General features: G+C 41.2%; 1 protein-coding gene across 2 annotated transcripts in view; it reads right to left on the reverse strand.

The window, feature by feature from the left end:
* The window catches only part of TMEM163 (transmembrane protein 163), an 86,224-nt gene extending 68,473 nt beyond the window's left edge, over positions 1–17,751 (reverse strand). The window contains exons 1-2 of one of the 2 annotated variants that reach the window (XM_085067079.1): positions 17,031–17,747; positions 11,987–12,106 (exon numbers count right to left, since the gene is read on the reverse strand). In XM_085067079.1, the coding sequence (XP_084923205.1) occupies positions 11,987–12,106; positions 17,031–17,184 (274 nt within the window). In that variant the 5' untranslated portion in view covers positions 17,185–17,747. Of the gene's footprint in view, positions 1–11,986; positions 12,107–17,030 lie in introns of both variants that reach the window. The other variant, XM_085067080.1, reaches the window with a different exon arrangement.
* Between the last annotated feature and the right edge of the window lie 1,578 nt (positions 17,752–19,329).

Here is a 19,329-nt window from a genome sequence, read left to right on the forward strand (position 1 = left end):
TAGACTCCCATTTCACTTCCCTGTGTCATGCCCTGAAAAATATTCACAGCTCAGTTACAAATTACCAGCAGATTTTTCCAGAATAGTGAATGCAGTGACCCATCTGTCTATATATTCTGTGAGTGATGCAATTTACCTAGTTTTAGACTGCCACATCTGAGCCAGCCAGACCTCAAATGTCTGTTCAACTCTTGACAAAATTAAAAAAAAAATAATAACATCAATAGCAAAGTAGAAAATAAAAAAAATATGAAAGTAATTGGTAACTTTATGGAATCCAACTGCAGTTTTGATGCAGCTGTCAAACCTTACTTTTGAACTCTGGACTGCTGAGCTTTGTTACAAAAACCTCCAGCTCAGTTTTTCCCATAAAGAGAAAAAGTACATGCAATGAACCTAGCATAGCCCTGCAAAAAATAACATCAGACATGAAAAGTTACACTGAACATCAGGTCAAACAGATACCTAAAAAAATGGGCTTTTCCTTGAGAGCCAAGGCCTCACTAAAGTGTTCCTGACAACTGTCAATTGTTAAAACCATCTTACCTGCTGCTCGAAGATACTATCAATTTTTTTTTAATTGCCACCCTCTGTAAGGATCTCTTCCTTGATCTCAAAACCAGGTTATTTCCTAGCATTCTCCTGTCCTTTTTATTTCTGACTGGTATTCATTTCACAGCAGTTTCAAGTTGTGAAAGTTCTTTCTGACATCCATCTGACCAAAGAAAATGGTTACTCAAAGAGAACAAACATAAGCTTGCCAGCACTGAAAAACCAATGTTAATAACATTTACCTTTCTCTACCACCTACGAAAGGGAGGAGAAAAAACGAAAAAGCAGAAAAAAAGGAGATTCAAGGCCCTAAGAGACCCTGAGAGGCCCTGCAAAAAGTGAAGCTATTCTACCAACAGCCACCACTCCACACAACCCTCTCCTCTTACTCTGAATTGTCTCTAAATTGTTCCAGCTCATCAGTAACTGGGTTAACTGCATCACCAAAATACATCAGGAGTAACACCACACTCCTGAAAACCCAGCAGCCCAAAACACATCACTCAACTGTAAAGTTACCCCTGCTCAGGCATCAAGTCATTCAGTCACAAGCATCACAGCATCAGAAATTCTGTGACTTTGAAACAGCTTTCACAAGTTGAACCACAACAAACTGTGGAAGTTATCCCAAAAGTCAGCAGGTCTAATACTGAGATGGAGCAGCCAGCAATGCCTTCCTACAACTGCACATACAAAATTCAGAGCATGTTGTCACTCTGAAAGATTTAGGATGCATACAAATGTGTCAGCTACTATAGAGCAAAACACTCCAGGTTTTGGCAGAAAAATCAGTTACCTTTTCATTTATCAAAGCCTGATGTGCACAGATGGAGAACAAGCTCATGGCAGGGAAATCATTTTCCCAAAGCCACAAAGAAAGCTTGGGCTGTGCCCAGGATTAGAACAGTCCCTGGAGCAAATTCTTGGCCCAGCCTCTGTGAACCTAGCAGGATCTGAGCCACTGTAAATTCACCTTTATTCCCCAGCATTTAAAAATGCCTGTAAGAGTTAAAACAGACTGCCTTAAGCAAATATTTTCTCACAAAAGCAAGAAACAAAGTACTAAAACCAAAAAACCAAGGAAATGCTAAAGAGAGGTGTAAGTCTGAAAACACCTCATCTAGTACAAGTTCATCCTATCATTTACCATACACTTTGGAGATAGATGCTTATTTGTTTCAAATTGGAATAAACCCATGGAAGTCAAAAAATCTATGGCCTCCAGCTGAAGATCTGTCCCTATAAATTACCTTAAGTGTACTGAGGCTATTTCAAGCCTAAAGATTCCATGAGCCATTAAACATCACTTGCAACATTATCCCTTAAATCACAGTCTTGTTTTCATCCACCAGATGTTTCTCAGCAGGGAAATGTACACACAATAACCCAATGAGTATCTCTTAGTGGGAGAGTAACAGGAAATTTCCCTTTGAGCAGGGTTTGCTCAAGTGGCAGGACCCAAAATGCAAAAATTGGATCTTTTTCCAGCCCACTTCTCAGCATCAGCTATCTGTGGGTTTGGTTTTCTGACACATTCACAGGCAGCAGCTACGGGTTTCCCCAGTCAGAACTCACATGGTAAAGGCCTCATAACCATGATTTTTCCCTCTTTAACTAAAAATCTTTACAATTTAATTTGCTGACCTATTTTTTCATGGCTAGAGAGAATTGTTAAACCATCTCTCCTTCTCCTGTTGCAGGCAATTACGCACAGAAACATCAAGTCATGCTAAATGGAAAGGAGACACAGCTTACCATTAGTTTTCAATGTGCCACCAAAACGAGCAGATGAATTGGCTCTTTTGGGTGCTATTAGTTCCACATAGTTAGCTATTACAGCCTGATACACGTTAGCCACAGCAGCAAGGCAGAGAATAGTGATGCCTATCAATCTGGGAGGTACACAATGATCCTCTGGGCTCACACACAGCCCTGTTTCACACAACAAGCCGAGACTGATGCCTTACATCTGTCTTTTATTCCTGGCAGCACGCTCCAGCACACATGCAAATTGATGCCCATAAACCAGTGCTGCTCAGGCTGTCTCGGGCTGCTGAGCAGTTTTCTCACAACCCCTGAGCCATGTATTTAAGAAGTGATCTGCCACCACTGCAATCATCATCAGTTTTGTCTCTGCCTTCCATGGTGTTGGCCAGGTCTGATGTGGTTACTTGGCTCTGCCCTGTGCTTTCCATGGACATGTTAGCAACACTTAATTCATACTAAATGTCAATTTAACATCAACATTTCAAGTATACCCCAAGCTATCATTCCCTACCAGAATGGGAATGCATGGAGATATTTTTATTTTCCCCAGCTATGCATCCCAGGCTGCATTTCCATTCTATTAAATCTCCCGCTGAATGATAAAAAATCTTTCTTCTAAAATTTTTCTTTTCAGAGCCTGGGGAAATACTGTCATTCTTTGGTCATTAAAATGTTGCATTTAAGAATGTGATCCGTGGATGATACACTTAAATGTGTATTTTCTTCACTTTGATATATTGAAAAGATACATTGTACTTAACAGTTCCTTGAAGCATAATCTTTAATAGTAGAAGATAAACAATCCTCATGTCTGATGAGAAAACTTCATTTAGGATTCAGGCAAGACCCTGCTCTGCAGTAGATGTTACTCATTCTCAGCATCACACCTGGCACAAAAATGGCTCAGAGATCTCTCCAGAAAGGAGAGTTTGAGGTGCAAGTGCCAAAAGCCACTTATTCTGCAACAGTTCCTGGAAGGCAGATGCCTCTTGTCTACCTATTTTTATGGTATCTGTCAGACTATCCCACTTCCTCTGCAGTTCTGCTGTCTAGCAAAATACCAGCTGGTGATTTCTGGTCATTCTTCTTTGACTATGCACTGACTAATCTGCTTCTCCGAACTCTGAAGAAAAGCCTCTCTGTCCCTTTCTCTGCAACATCCAGAGATAAAAGGGTCATACGTGAAAGTCAGAAGACAAACATGATCTTTATGGTTTTTCTGGAAAAGATTGCTTTGCAAATGAAGTTTAGTGTCCACTGAAAGTCATCTTGTCTTTCCCAATCTCCAGACAGTTTGCTCCAGTCTTTACTGAAGACTATGATAATGTTTATTTGAACCAAACTAATTTGGCCAGGCTGCACCACCCTTTTAATACAATGTGTCAAAGTTTTCCAATCTTTAGATTTACCAAACTGGATTTTTCACAAGATCAGTATTAGTATCCTCTTCTCAAAAGGTGTCATGGCATGTCACCAGTAGGAGCAGCCAGCTCCTACAAGGTTTATGCTCTGTACTGAAAAAGTATTCAAATGTAACTGATTTTGGCTTTCAATGAAAGGAACCCAAACACTGCTACTAAAAAATCACAGAGAATAAGCACCAAAAAAGAAACACCAGGCACTATCAACCTCCCCAGTAAAGCTAAAGTTACAAATGTTAACAAAAAAATTAAATCAGGTAGAAGTTCACATTTTGTAGCTTACATTTTGCTGCATACTAAGTTTAAAAACATGATTATTTAAAAATTTTTGGCAGAAGAAAACCTAAGGAGAAAAAGGTGTGCAATGGTTTTCATTACTTTCACTGTTGCCCATGAAGTTTGAATTCAGCAGTGCTTTAAAAACTCACAAAAATCAAACAATATAGTGATACTGCACTATGAATATTAAATATACATTTTCTGTCATTAATATTGATTTTCAGCTCCAGATACAAAGAATTACAAGTTCACCCTTGCCAATCAGCAAAGAAGTGCATTTTAAAATTGGAAGAGCAAAGAAAATATGAAATTATCTCTGAAATCCAAATTCTACTGGTGTATCAGGCATTCACAGATGAATCTGTTAACACTTTCATGCCTTTGCACAAGCCTGCAAAAGCTGAGGTACTACTATGTGGAAGTGATACTACAGCAATTGACTGAAAATACATTTTCAGACTGCAGTGATGGTCCTTCAAAGGGCAGATTACACCCACCTATGTGATGCAGCAAATACAGCAAGAGCAACAATTGAAATTGTGCTAGAGGATCATTTATTTTCAATTTTGTACTTCAAGCAGTTTTTTTATGGACAACAGTTAACACCAACCACATGCAATAAACTTAATATTACTTTTTTTTTCCTCCTAACCACTCCATCTGCTTTTAGTCAAGATACACATTTTTCATTCACTACAAGCTAGGGATGGCTGCAGGGCACTTCATTCCCACACCACCCAGTTATCACCACGTGGCCTGCCTCAAACCTTCCCCATTCAATGATAAACTCTTTTCCCATAAGAAAAATTAACACTCTATCTACACCTGTCTCTAATGGCACAGTGTAATTCTCTCAGGGATAGGCATAGGAATTGTATGGCATCCATACAAATTAATAATAATTATTATTACTTAATTATTATACTTAATAATAATAATTACACCTATTTACACTTATTTGTATATTGCACCTTGCTACACAACTGTGTTCTCATAGTTGTAACCTCTGAACCATCAAACACAGAGTTACCTTCGACAGAACCTGAGCAGAGATCTGATGGCAAAACTGAAAACCAAACTTCAAGTGCCTGAAACCTCCTGCTATAATTTAAATATAATGGATATTACATATGTTATATAACATAGATGTTAATTCATTTGGAGGATATTACTGTTCTTACTGGCCTAAACATTGCACAGAACTATTTCAGTCTTTTATACACAAAATAAACCCAAACAAAAACTAGGAAAGGAAAAATAAAACAAAAGAAAAAACTGTGATTGTGATTATTACATTAAACAGCCTAGACAATGTACCAGCATGTTCCTCACCTTTCATGAAGTCAGGTTGTAGTGCTAGTTTTCCCTCACTGTTATCATCCTGTTTCAATTTCAAAATTCTTTGGGATGATCTTCCCTCATGAGAAAGGAATAAGTACTTAACACAAGGAATTATATAAAAGGAATTATAAAATTATTTATATATTAGTTTTCTAATATATAAATACAACAGGCTACGATGTTTTAAAGGTTAGCATTTAAACACAAGCTTGGCTTTTTTAATAAACATCCACAATTTTTTAATTGTTTGCAGTTCAAATATGTTATATCATTATATAGCTTGTTCTAGATTTCACAGACTTCCACCATCATTTGCCTGCCAGCTAAGGAAAAGATTTCATGAGGTGTGAAGCACTGCAGATTTTAGACCCACACTTCTGCTCAGCAGCTATCAGTCTTGAACTTGACATCCATATGTTATTTTCTCCTCCCAAGAAAGTCACTTAGAGCTCTGTATGTCTGAAAAAAAAGCTAGACAGGCTCTTACTGGCCTCTCATTTCATTTTCAGTGAATGAAAATTGCGTTTTGCTGTCATTAAATACAGGCTGACCTATACAAAAGGCTATCTTCTGCCAGTGCTGCACAGGCAATGGATTTTTTGTCCTTTAGATTTTATGGGTAACATGGTTAGGACCAAACTCCATTTTCAACTGCAGTGGTGCAGCTGTAACAAGGATGACAGGGAAGCACAAGAATCACCAATATCAGAACTCTGCCTTGGGAATTTGAGTTCCATATTTCATTAACGCTTCTGTGGGACTGCAGCCCTGGAGCATCTGTCTTTTTGTAACTGATGTGATTAAACACCCTGAGAAACATGCAAAATGAGGGATCTGCATGCTATCATGGAGGAGCTTTATTCTGTATTTAGTCTTTACTCGGTCTTAAGTGTTTGCATGGAACTGTGACTTGAAATACAATTTTCTGAATAAATGTAATGTGCTGCATTGAAAAGAAAACAAAAAATCTAAAAAACAATCTCTTCTCAGGTCTTTAGGAGTGAGAAATGAAAATCTGTATAATTCCTGGAAGGGAAAGCACAAAGTCCTAGACTTCTCACAAGGTCTCCTAGAGAGTTCTGTTTAGGTTCCCAGATGAGGCATTCTAAACCCAGCCTGAGTGCTGAATGCCCATCATTTGTCTGAAATTCAGTGACCTGTAAAGAATTAAATATCCAAACTAAAGAGCCTCAGAACCATGAATCTTCCCCTTTGTTTTTTATTAGTAGTGTTGTGACCCACAGCTGCGCCAAGGGTATACTAAGTATTGCGCAAACATCAGGCAAAACCCAGATATATTTAATTTTCAAGCATGAATATGAATGGGCCACTGAGAAAATGATACATTCATCAATAAATTAATATAGTCATGTTGTCTGAGCAGTTTGTCTGAGACGAGGAGTGACAGATTACATCAGAACATCCCCAGGTGAGCATCCAGAGCACAGCACCTTCAACTGCTCAGTGTTTGTCTCATATAACTTCATTTGCACCAGAGGGGAGGAAAACCAATAGTCATGTCCTACAGCTAACCCAAATGAGACTTTATGACTCAATGTAATCATTCCAATGACAAAAGTGGACCTGGATACACAATTTCTAAGCTTGTTGGCACTTATAACTGTTAGAATCCGGATAAGCACAAAGCACTCATCTGAAAGCAAGATCCACCCTGAAATTTGTAAGCACATGCACCATACATTTCAAACAAAATATCTCAGTATGAGGAAACTCACCACGGCAAATCATTTTTCAGCAATCCATTCTGAAACACGAATAATTTTTCATATAAAATCAGAATGTCAATGTCTGCATTTACATTTAATATCATGGGCCAATAGCTAATGCTGTAAAATACTCCACTTACAGAATTCTACCTACTGAGTTTCCACCTGAGATTCGATACAAATAAATGGAATTCACCTTCTCAAAATACCAGCACCTCTTTACTACAGGAGACTAAACACTTACCAGGATCTGACCTTTTGCTGCATTCAGCTTCTCAGTTACTTCTCTTCAGCTGAACCTTCCCTGTGCTGTGGTGAGCTGAGAGAGGGATGTCCAGAGCAGCCCTGAGGACAGATGTGAGCACCCACCTGCCTTCACAAAGCTCACATTTACAAACCCATAAATTCTAAATCTCCCAGTCCCTGACTACAAAGAGAGCCTTCAGTGCAGAAGTTGGTCTATACATTGTTTGGATGCATTGGTAAGACTCCTCCATTCACTGTGAAACCATTTTGCCTAATCAAATCAGGGAGATGAATGAACACCCTGCTTTCTGTGAATCACAAGCCTACACTGGACAAAAAATACCAGACAGAATGAGCTTGTTTTATGCTTTGACAATATTATCAGAGATTAGCTGCCTGATCAGAAACTGAACGGCAACAGCAGAAGATATATTTGTGTATTATTTCAAAATTATGCTTTTGTAACATAAATGTCAAGAAACTAAGAATAATGGCTTTCAAAACACCAGCGTTCCATTCCACCTGTTCTCTGTTATGATTCTTAAACTAGGCTCAGTGTGAACACACAATACTGCAGCTACAGAAAGAAATAATTGTTGCTATTATGAAATGACTGCAGCCTGATACTACACAGACATACATTGCAAAAAAAAAAAAAATCTGTTATCATTCTTTTCTTATATTACTGTAATCCAGAAACAAATATATTAAAATTATTATTCTGATACTTACTTGGGGTGCTAAGGAATAATTTAATGTTCATTTTAATAACTTTTATCATGCTCAGCCCTCTGTTTATTGCTATATATTTATAACAATGTAGATCCACTCTTGATGAGAATTCTACAAACATGCATATTTCAGGCAGCATCAAAATGAAGAGCAAAATTAATTTATTCACCAGGCATTGATTAGCATTTGATCATAAAAGGATTGCACAAAACAAAGGTGTCAGAATATTTTGAGAGCACCTAGTTTTCAGCCACTAAAGATGATACATGGGGCTCCACTGACCTCAAGGATCTGACACATTTAAATCTATAGAAATTTTACTGAAGCCTTGGGCAATTCCATGCTGGAGAGCAACACCTGCAACATCACTCAGGTCCATGAGACCACAGTGGTTCCCACAGAGTGCAGGAGCATCAGAGACAGCAGCTGCAACTTCCAAATGCTCTTTTACAAGTACAGCCCTTCTGCAGCAAAATTAAGTTTATTAGGTACTTGACAGTACAAGATCTGTTCTTGCAGCTAAGTGGAAAACTGATTTCATGGTCTGAGTCCTGCTTGTCAATATTAGTGACTGAAAGGTGACAACTTCATTTTCCCTGAAGCTGTCATTGTGCTCCATACCATTGTGCTCCATACCAGTCTAGCCTAGTTCAGCTTCCCAAACCCAGAGACCAAACACACTTTGATGTACACATCAGCATTTCATCTCCTCTGTTACAGTATTTCTGCCACTAAAGAACCCATCCCAGAGAGAATAAATACCATATGCCTGTTTTATAGCAAATATATGACATGTATATTGCTATGTCATAATTTGGACTTCTGCACCTTTATAATACACCATACACAGGTTCTTTCTAGCAGTAACTCTAACACAGAGAGCTCAGAGCAATGGGGATGTTATCACTCTACAACTCCCTGAAAGGAGGTTGTAGCAGGTGGGAGTCACTCTTTCCTCCCAGACAAGTGACAGGATGAGAGGATGGCCTCAAGTTGTGCCAGGGAAAGCCTAGATTAGATATTAGAAGAGATTTATTCTCTGAGAGGGTGGTCAGGCACTGGAACAGGCTGCACAGGGAACTAGTGGAATCTGGGAGTGTTCAAAAAACATGTGAATGTGGCACTTAGGGACACAGTTTAGTCATGAACATGGCAGTGCTGGGTTGATGGTTGGACTTGATGGTCTTAGAGGCCTTTTCCAAACTTAAAATATTATTACTTACATGATCTCAATCCTTATTTCACACAGAACATTACCTAACAAGGAAACTACTTCATGTATTCAGATCAAGATGAGATTTTTCAATCTCTTTCAAAATTACCAAGTGAAAGATCAGAGTTCAACTAGGGCACCATCATAATCCCACCAACAGAAAACACCTCACACCAGTAATAAGCATCAAGATAATAACTATTAAGCACCAGTACCAAGATAAACCATTCCAACTTACTATAATGCTGGCAAAATACAGTGTTGGAGGCAACTCCACTAACCTTGAAAGGAAGGATGGGGAGTGGACCATAAAAAAGGAAATGAAGCCTAGTTACATACTCTTGGGTTGGAAAAGGAAGGTCCTGAACCTCTTCCCTACTCTCCACATTTTTTCAACTACAGTTTTCAAATAACATCAGTTCCCTGGCCTAGTACCCTTACTATATCATGTGAGATACATAGGCTTCAGAAGACTTTCTTGCAAGTAAGGGGAAAAAACAGAAATTTAAATGAAGAATTTATAAGGGAGTCAGGAAGAGCAGTGAGAATAGCCAGTGTAGCCCAACAATTAGCACAACAGGTCCCCATTTTTCACTGAAATGGAACATCAGGGCTGTATTTCTAACACTTCACCATTACAGATGGGAGGCAAAATGGAAAGAGGATGCTTTAAATAGCAGTTGTTTGCAAAGAATTGTCAGTGTCAGACACCCCAAAGCGACAACTAGACATTTATATCAAACAGGCAGCAAACTCTGGTCACCTGGCATCTCTCCCAGCTCATGGATTGGCTAGAGGAACCTGATAAAAGGACAGCACAGAGGAAGAGGGCAGCCAGTGTGAGATCATAAAATGAGCAGGACTTCTGAAATTGCATGGGGGAAGTAAAGTGATCCCAGAAGTCACTGTATTTTCCTCAAAGATTGAAAATGTTTAATTACTAAACACATGAAAAGCCCTGGCAATGCTTTTGTGTCATGTAAGTTAAGTGCCAACTACCTATTAGGAGGTTCCATACAGATTTAATGTGTATCTGTGTGCTGATTCCTCTTTTATTCTTCATAAATTTAGCCTCAGCAAACCATGAGGAAAGATACATTCCAGAAACATCTAATTAGTCTGCTCCTGATTTCAGTAGTTCAGTGCCTATCCCCTCCAGCTGAATACGCAGCCACAGTATATCCAGACAGGGATTACATTTTTTGTTGTTTGTTTGTTTCTCTAAACACTACCAGAGTGCCAAAACTAAGGAAGGAAAAGAAAATCAGCCTAAAAAATGGTTTTAAAGATCCTTCTAAAAGAAACAGTTTTAGTTATTAATATTACACTAAATTCTTGCAACTCTGACAAATCAAAATGCAAAATAAAATTAAGCCATATCACAATGCTCTCTAAAACTATAGTGTTAATAGATAACAAGGTTATTCTGTAGCATAGTATTTGCCTTTATGTTGCTTCAGCAGAAAAGACAGACCTCTCTATTTCCATGAAGTGGAATAAAATGGAAACTTGTTTCACTCTCTTGTTAGCATTCAAATTCTTTACAGTGTCAGATTCTGCTTTTAAGTGTTCCTTCTCTTTTTTCCTATTTCTGAGCCAAGTTATTGTACCTGTGTTTCCATATCAATTGCTCTGAGTAATAAATGTTGAGTTTTCAGAGACCATTTGGTCAGATTTTAATAACCTCTCCTGGGAGCTGACACCAACTTCCAGCAGCAGGTCATACAATGCAGATTAGAATAACAAAAGACATGCTGCTGCGGTTCCAAAAAAAAAAGGGGGAAATAATACAAGTAGGTCTTTATAAAGCTTTAGAATAATGTTTTGAGACTTCTTTGATGTTTCCTAGACAAAGCCTTCTTTTTGTTCGTATAAACACATAAATTCAATCACTTCTGATTTTGATTTTTCCTTCTTTAAAACAGAGAGTGTGCCACTGCAAAGATGTTGTTCAAGATTCCACGTTTCATTTTGCCTCTAATGTGTTACTTAATTGCCTAAGATAGAAAGCTTGTACTCTACAAATTTGTGTTGAACTAAAATTTGTATTTACACAATGTTGCAATTTTTCCTGGTTCGCAATAAAAGAAATATATTTCACTGTTTTCTATTAAAAAACTGTTTTGGTTTTAGTTTGGATTTTTTTTCTCTCAAATTCTTTGTTTAAAGGTAAACTAGAAAAATGTCATGAAATTTATAGGAAAAGACTAGTCTAAAAAGAAATTGGGATTTCTCTTCCAGATTAGCATTGTCTTAGGTTATCTGTCAGTGTAACACAGATAAATTATATATTTCTCCCTTACAATTCACTATTCTTTATTACAGCATTCCCACTACAAATCCCAAGAGGAATAAGACTTGTCATATTTGACCTCTTTGGTAAAAGGCAACCTACAGCATAATGATTTTTACACTATTCTCCAAAATGAACAGTTCCACATGTATAAATGCTAGCAGGAATCAACATCTCCCGTTTCTTTCTCCGACCTTCAACAACCCTATACTCTGCAGAAAAAAACCAATAGTTTTACTAATTTATAAGCACCATGCAGACACAGGCAGTCTAGAGAGAAACCTCTTTAGCAGTTGCAAAAAAAAAAAAAAAAAACCCAACATAAGAAAGCTTCCACAAAGACAGAAATTCTGAGAGACCAGAAGAAAAACAAAAACAAAGAGGTGTGAAGGTTTAAAATATTCCCAATACTCACTGAAAGCAGCCACTGCAAGAGCCAGTGTGACAATAATGGAGACCCAGGAAACCCACAATGCCTTCTTTCTGTAGCTTTGAGCTTCATGAGGTTTTAGCCTTGTACTGCTTTCTAGTAAACCTGACAAGCAATAAGCAAAGAATGTATGAACAATGCATTGCTCCTTTTAAAAACACAGCTGTGTTAGTTCAGCCCTAGAACACACATTTACATTCTATATTACACACAGAAGCAACACAAAATCAAATCCTGCTCACATTATTAAGGCTAAGTGAATGAGGCCACCAGAAACATGTGAGTAAGCAAGAAGAGCACACAGGAGCTGTTTTGATTCCACACGAAGATCTACACATGAATCATGTAAAAAGAGCACTACATTATGGAAATTCACAAATCATCATGATTTCCACCTGTACCTCCACACAAGAAACGGCTCAGTCCTATACTCACTCAGATCAGAACTTGAGGATCCTGGGGATCAATTAAGAGGAGAAAAACTCACGACTCTCTGTGGAATAACTTGCCCATGCTCAGGGATACACATACTGATCACCAAAGGCATGCCTCAGAACCAAAGCTCTCACAGCTGAAAAAGCCTCTTGAAGCATCTTGTCCTTCATTTGGGGGAAGAACACATTCCCATCTAGAACTATGTGAAGAACCAATTCTGCCCTTGCTGCAGTCAGTGCAGAAGTCTGTTGAACACAAGGGAACACTATTGCTTTTTCTCTTTTTTGATGCTTTCAATCTGTGGAAGTCTTTTGTCCACTCATCTTAAATCATAGAGAATGCAGGTTAAACATATATTAACAACATTCTCTGGTTTTTATTCTCTCAGTCTTGAGTCTTAAACCACTTCTAAAATGCATTCAGAATTTTACATATTTCCATTCTGTATATCCCATTCTGATTCTTTTATGCTTAATATATTCATCTAATCTGAAACACACATTCTTTTACACCATCAAGTTTCAGCTCAAATCTGCTTAACCGGAGAGAAAACCTGATGGCTTTAAATTTCTTAATGAATTACTCCAGAAGATGGGGGTGGTTCCTCTCACATGATGAGCACTTTTCAGAGAGATTTGCCTGCACTGAGTGCATTGAACTGAGACACTGATTTAACAGCACATCTTTCAGTAGCTGCTCTGAGGTCTTAGATAAAGGGTGGAGATCAGGGGCTCTGGCAGACTGAGCACCAGATTAAAACATAATGTTGAAGCTGTTACTGTCCTCACCTTCCCCAGTTTTCTCTCTGATGGCTACTGCCACTTTCAAGGCAGGGACACCTGATCTGGTTCTCAGTGTGCTCCTGAATCCACACCGTGTTTAACCAAGTTTATTAACCTTAACAGGTATTAATTTCAACTGACTGTAATATACTGGCTGCAAACTGCAATGGTTTTGGAATCAATTCAGAACAGAATCAGACATCTCTGCCTCGGGGGCAGCAATGTGTCAGCAGAGGGACAGGCATCCAGGGGTGGCCAAATTTGAGCCATCAGATTTTATTCTACCACTTGGAGCCTGTTAAAATTACTGGTTCTAATCCTAGCATAATTGGTGGGATTCATGCTGTCTTGGAAAAATTCTTCATGCTTTTTACACCTCCCTTACAATAATGCAGAGAGAGTTTCTTTATGGGAGCTCAGGAAGCCACTCTGAGAATTTCATGCTTGCACTGCATTTTTAGAAAATTTTAAATATTATCACACTTTGTGCTACACACTCCTCCCTTCATGAATGGCAAAGAATCTACAAACTTGCATGGACCAGGCCCTATATTGAAATTATGCCTATTTCTCATTACGTGCATTCTTTGTCTGTCTAATCCATGAAAACTGAGAGATGACAACTCCAAAAGGTTTGAGTCTTTTACTGATAGTGCTGCACAGCTATTTCTCACATGCTCACTTTCATTTGTGTGAAGATTTTTTTTTCCACATATGTTTGGCCTATCTTCTGCTACTATATATAACGATGTACAGCTTAATTGCTGACTGGTATGAGGTAATTTAACAACACATCTTGAAACATGGGAGAGATTTCTACTAATATAACCATAGAGAAAACATATCATCTCACCCCTCCTGTCCCCTCCCCGAACCAAGAATTTTAAATTATGGCCCAAATCTTGTTGGAATGTAAAGCAAAGGTTTTCCCAGCCAATTTTGGCTCTCAGGATTTCAAACCTCAAATAAACACAGATTAGGATGACAGATATCCTCACCTGTTTCTTTCTTTAAAGACATCTTTTAATTCATGGCTTCAGTATTACCTGGGAACTCCAACATACATAGTTGATAAAAATCAAACAATATCCTAATTAAACTGAGGCATGAATAATAAGCCCCAGAGCTAGTGCAGCACTCCTGATTACTATTCACATGTCAAGCACATGTCCAGTGTGACAGAGACTGCGATCTTTGTAAAACTCAACCACTTCTGCCGTGTGTTTCTCTGTCTCTCAAAATGGCTGGCATATTCTGGCTGTCAGCGGTGTGATTCCTTCCTTCCTGGAATAATTCAAATACATTTGCTCTATTTAAAATTGTCACCCCCAAGAAAGACCATGTAATTCTTATGACTGTCCTGGGGCTGGCACAGAAAAATACAAACTCATTCATGTGACGACCAAGCCCATGGAATGAAAATTATTTAGAAGCAACAACAGCTCGTTAATTTACACACAACAGCAAAATTCACAAGGTAAACCTCCATGTTTTTTCACTGACCGTAAGAAAGCAAGTTTTAAGCATCCACAGGAGGATGAAAGTTAATCTTTCATCTGCTCTGCTACGAAAATAAAAAGCTACCATCTACAAAATGAAATTTCTCCGCCCTGAAATTAACATACTGAGTAATTTTATTGCCATTAATTTATTTAACACATGGATATCCTTAAGCTTTAGAGGAGATGATGAATTGGTTAAATCTACTGGATTTTTAATTTATCTTTCAGTATCTTCACATATTAACAGATTTTCTTCCCATAAAAAAACCAGAGGGAGAAAAAAACCTGCCTAACAGTTGCAGAACACAAGCTTGGCATATTTGTGAAGTGATTCTAGGATATTCTTTACCATATGCTGACTTACCAGAAGTACTTTTCTATTTGGCTATGGGATCATTTTAAAATGTCAAGTTAGAAATTGTGGAAGAGAGAAGGCTAATAAAAAAAAAAAACCTGTTCACCTAAGGATGTTAATTTAAGGATCCCATCCACAAAATTATCACTGATTTTGGATCTGGCTCTTAAAGAGCAAATATCTTGTTCCAAAATTTAGGATTAGTATTTATTTTTAGCAATAAGGAACTAAGCATCATCTCTATAACTGGATCTGGTATGATTCATTGGAAAGGATTGTAGGAAAAAGTACAATCTAAAAGGACAGACTGTTAACATTTTCAACATTTTCAACCTGCAAAAAGCATACCAGATTTCCCTCTACAATGACTGGGAATTCTGGTAAAGATGGAATCAGTAACTACAGGAAAGGCTAAAAGAGAGGTACTGCAAGGGCCACAGAAGGAGCATGGAAGCAAGGAAGAAAATAAAATCAGCAGCTTTAGCTTCATCTCCCTCACAGAAAGAGACAGGTTAGGTACAACAGACACTGTCTTTGGAATTACCCCTAGTGCCAGAAGGGACAGCTTTCACCCTTAGCTCTGTCATACCGAGCACAAACTAAATATCTCTGTAACCAAACTTCTGTGTTTGCACAATAATCAAAATTCCTCACTCCTTTAAAAGAGAGCTGAAGCCTCAAACTGCCCCCAGGCAGGCACAATGTCTGTCCTCTGCCACGGGCAGTGACAGTGAGATATCCCTTGAATCAGGGCTGTCCCCAGCCCAGCATGACGGGAACCTGTCGGGAAGGTTGAATACTCTTCCCCCTCACTTCCCTACTTTGTGTCTGCGATTTGTGAGCAGGCAAAGGCTTTGGGAAGCTGGGGAAAGAGCAGGAGGTAAAGGGGGCTACACGTAAAGGGGCTATGGATGAAGGCTGAGAGCACAAAAGGGACTGCCGGATGCTCAAAGAAAAATGAAAAAGGAAGAAAAGGCAACAGAGAGGATGCGAGAAGCCTATACACGGAATTAAAAGATGGAGACAAATTGTGTGGAAGGGGAGGCTGGAGGCGGTGTGGAGGACAGGGCAGTGGGGAGGGTGAAAATGGCAGCAGCCTTTGTGGGCGGCAGGTGAGGCGGGGAGGGAGGGAGTGCCTCACACACCCCGAGATGTCCGAAACGGATGAGCTTCGCACCAAAGCGTAACGCGGTTTGGAAGCTGTCAGCTCTCCATCCCCGGCCAGGTATTTCAGTAAACACCAAAAACCGAGTTGTGTGGCAGTGCCCAGTTCGGCGGGGGAAGGGAGGCAAGGCGTGAGACAAGTGCCCTGACTTCATCCCCCACAAACACCCGCTGTGCCCCTGCTCGGGGGGCGGCTGCGACCACCCTGCCGGCTCGGGGATCTCAGCGGGCTGCCGAGGAAACCTCCGGCCCTCCTGGGAGTCCCAGGAGCCCCACCGGGGAGCCACCCGCGCCCCTCTCCCGGGCGCTGCCATGTGCCGCCGGCAGCCGCTCCCCGCCAGGCGGGCAACTTCTCGGGCGAGGTGGGAACAGCCACGAATAGAGTTTATAAAAATACTTCAAAGCTGTCGCGGAGCGCTCGCACGGGAGCTAAAACGGGGAAGAGCTTCGAGGGCGGCGCGGGGGATGTGCAGCGGGTGGCAGCGGCGGGATGAGGGGTGGGCGAGCGGGGCTGGGGGCAGCTCGGGGGGCAGGAGCTGCTGTGCGCTGCCAGGCTGAAGTGCGGGGAGAGGGCAGGGCTGTGTGGCGGCACGGGGAGGGTACGGGTCCGGGAGAGCGAGAGAAAGGGTGCTGAGGGGAGGCAGTCGGAGGAGCCGTCGGGGTGGGTGTCAGCGCCCCGGGACGCAGGGGAGGTGGTGAGGCTCGCCACAGCGGAGGGCAGCGTGCAGGAAGGAGGGGGACGGACGGAGTGATGGATGGACGGAGTGATGGACGGACGGACGGGCGCTCACCTCTGTCCTCCAGCCCCTCGCTGAACTGCCCGCTCTCCCCGATCCGCAGCTGCTCCTGCTGCGTCTCCCGGGGGGCCGCGGGCGGGTTGGGCCCGGGGGGCTGCACGACGGCGGGGTCCGGAGTGGTGTCCAGGGGGGCAGCGGACGGCTCCATTGCTGGCGGGGCGGCGGGAAGCGGCCGGCGGCTGTGGCGGGGAGGCGAGGAGCGAGCGGAGCATCCAGCCCGGGTGCGAGCCCGGGGAGAGGAGGAGACTCCGGCTCAGAGCATCAGGGAGACGAGCACGGGCGGCGAACAAAGTCGGGGTGCTCGGCGCCAGCCGCTGCCCGCGGCCGCCTCATCAGTGCCCGCGGCGGGGCAGGTGGGAGCGGAGCGGAGCGGTGCCGCCTCCCGGCGCTGCCCTCTCCCCGCCCCGCCGAGCTCCGCCGGCAGCCGCTCGCCAGCGGAACCTCCTCAGCCTCCCCTCGCCATGGCGGGCTCTGCCTCCTCCTCCTGCTCCGCCCGGGGCCGAGCCGCAGGGGGAAGAGCTGTCCAGGGACTGTCCAAAGCCGGAGCTCCCGAGGGCTGCCGGCCCTGCGCTGCGCGGCCCCGTCCGCCTCGCCTCCCCTCACGCAGGTAAACACCCAGCTCCCCTTTGCTGGGGGTGCGTTCACCCTTCATCTGCCGTCGCCCTTTTTCGGGATCAGGGCAGAATCGCCTCACCCAGGCACCTCTCAGACCCCGCAGCACTGACGCTCTGTCACACTCGGAGGTGCCTAAGAGCTCTCCTCGAACATACAGCAATCTCATGCTGACTTGCTGGCGGTCAGGGCAGCGCTCAGATTGTTCACCTACCTTTCCTAGGGCTGCAGAAGAACACAGGGACAAAACGAAAACCTTAGGAGCACAGAAATGTTTTTTAAAAATGTAAAATTTTACAGATAAATCTGTGCCAGGGCTGCTTGCTTCTTCTCTGCTGGTTTCTAATGACTAGATGGAGAGGTGCAAATAAACAAAGCATTCTTTGTGCTAGCACTGTCTCCCAGTTGCATGCTTACTCGCATGCAGATGTATTTTGAAGCTGCATCATATTTTGACTTGAGAAATTTGTCTAGGAAAATATAGAAGACAATTAGACATTGCAGCCCTGGTCCTTCAGTGATACACAGGGAGACAATCCCCATTTAAGTTATATCAAGACCAGGCTGCCTTTCTCTTTTGAGAAATTAGCAGATTTGAGGAGTACAATAAGGCCAGCAGGAAATTAATATTTATGCCAGCATAGGGACATAATTTTATAAACTGTCAGAATCTTGCTGATGTCAGCCTTACAAAAAGTTTTGTAGCAGTGTAGTAATACCTGTCTGGAAATGGGCAGTGCAACATTATTACCAAAATGTCTTCATTTTTAAAAACGCCTCTTAGAGCTATATGCTAATCTTCAAAATTTCTTCATCTGAATTTTAAATCATTAATTATATTTGAGAAAGTAAATATAAGTGAATGTAAAGTTAAGTGACATAAAATACTGGTTTAAAAACTGATTGGCATTTTGGCAACCTTGTGGAATGGAGACAATTGTAGTGTGAGGGATTGGTGTTTTCTTTTTACCTAATCTTATGATTTTTCTGTGTATAGTCTAACACACCTACTATATGAATTAGTTTCGAATTCTTCATGCTTCTCACCTAAATTTCACCTTCACCCCTAGCTATCCTACCCTGCTTTGTGATCCCAGAGCTCTTGCTCTTCTAGTTGGAACAGAATTAAAATTAATATAAGTGATGCCAAATTTGTTTTTTCCTCATGAAATGGATAGTAAATTACAACATGCCTATTTGATGTTAATGTCAAAAGAGGTTTATTCTCACGTGCATAAATTGACACAAGTGAATTCTTTTGAAGGAAGTGTTATTTTGAGGTTTGGGCTGAGTTGGGCGGGGTTGGAAGTTGGTAACTCCATAAAAAATACTGTGATTTTTTTAAGGGCTGTTTATTAAGGCCTCGTTACCTTGAACCTGCAAGATAATAGAGCAGGTGGATGAATGCACGTGAGAAGTGAATGAAAAGTAGAGAAGGCTCACCTTTTGTTTCTTACCATGTCATGCGTCTCTATCACTTAAAATGTAAAGTGGGAATCCTTAAATTAATAGAACCAGTTTTGTAACCTGGTCAGAGACAAGGAACTGGGGACCAACCATTTTTCAGGACCTGGCAGGGACACAGAAACCTTTGGTGAGACACCATCCCATGCAGAGTGCAGCCAAACAAACCATGAGGAGTCCCTTGAAATTTCTGCAACAGATACAAAGATCCCTAATG

The sequence above is a fragment of the Lichenostomus cassidix genome, chromosome 7 (genome assembly GCF_008360975.1).
Source record: "Lichenostomus cassidix isolate B80296 chromosome 7, HeHo_3.0, whole genome shotgun sequence".
Lineage (NCBI taxonomy): Eukaryota > Metazoa > Chordata > Aves > Passeriformes > Meliphagidae > Lichenostomus > Lichenostomus cassidix.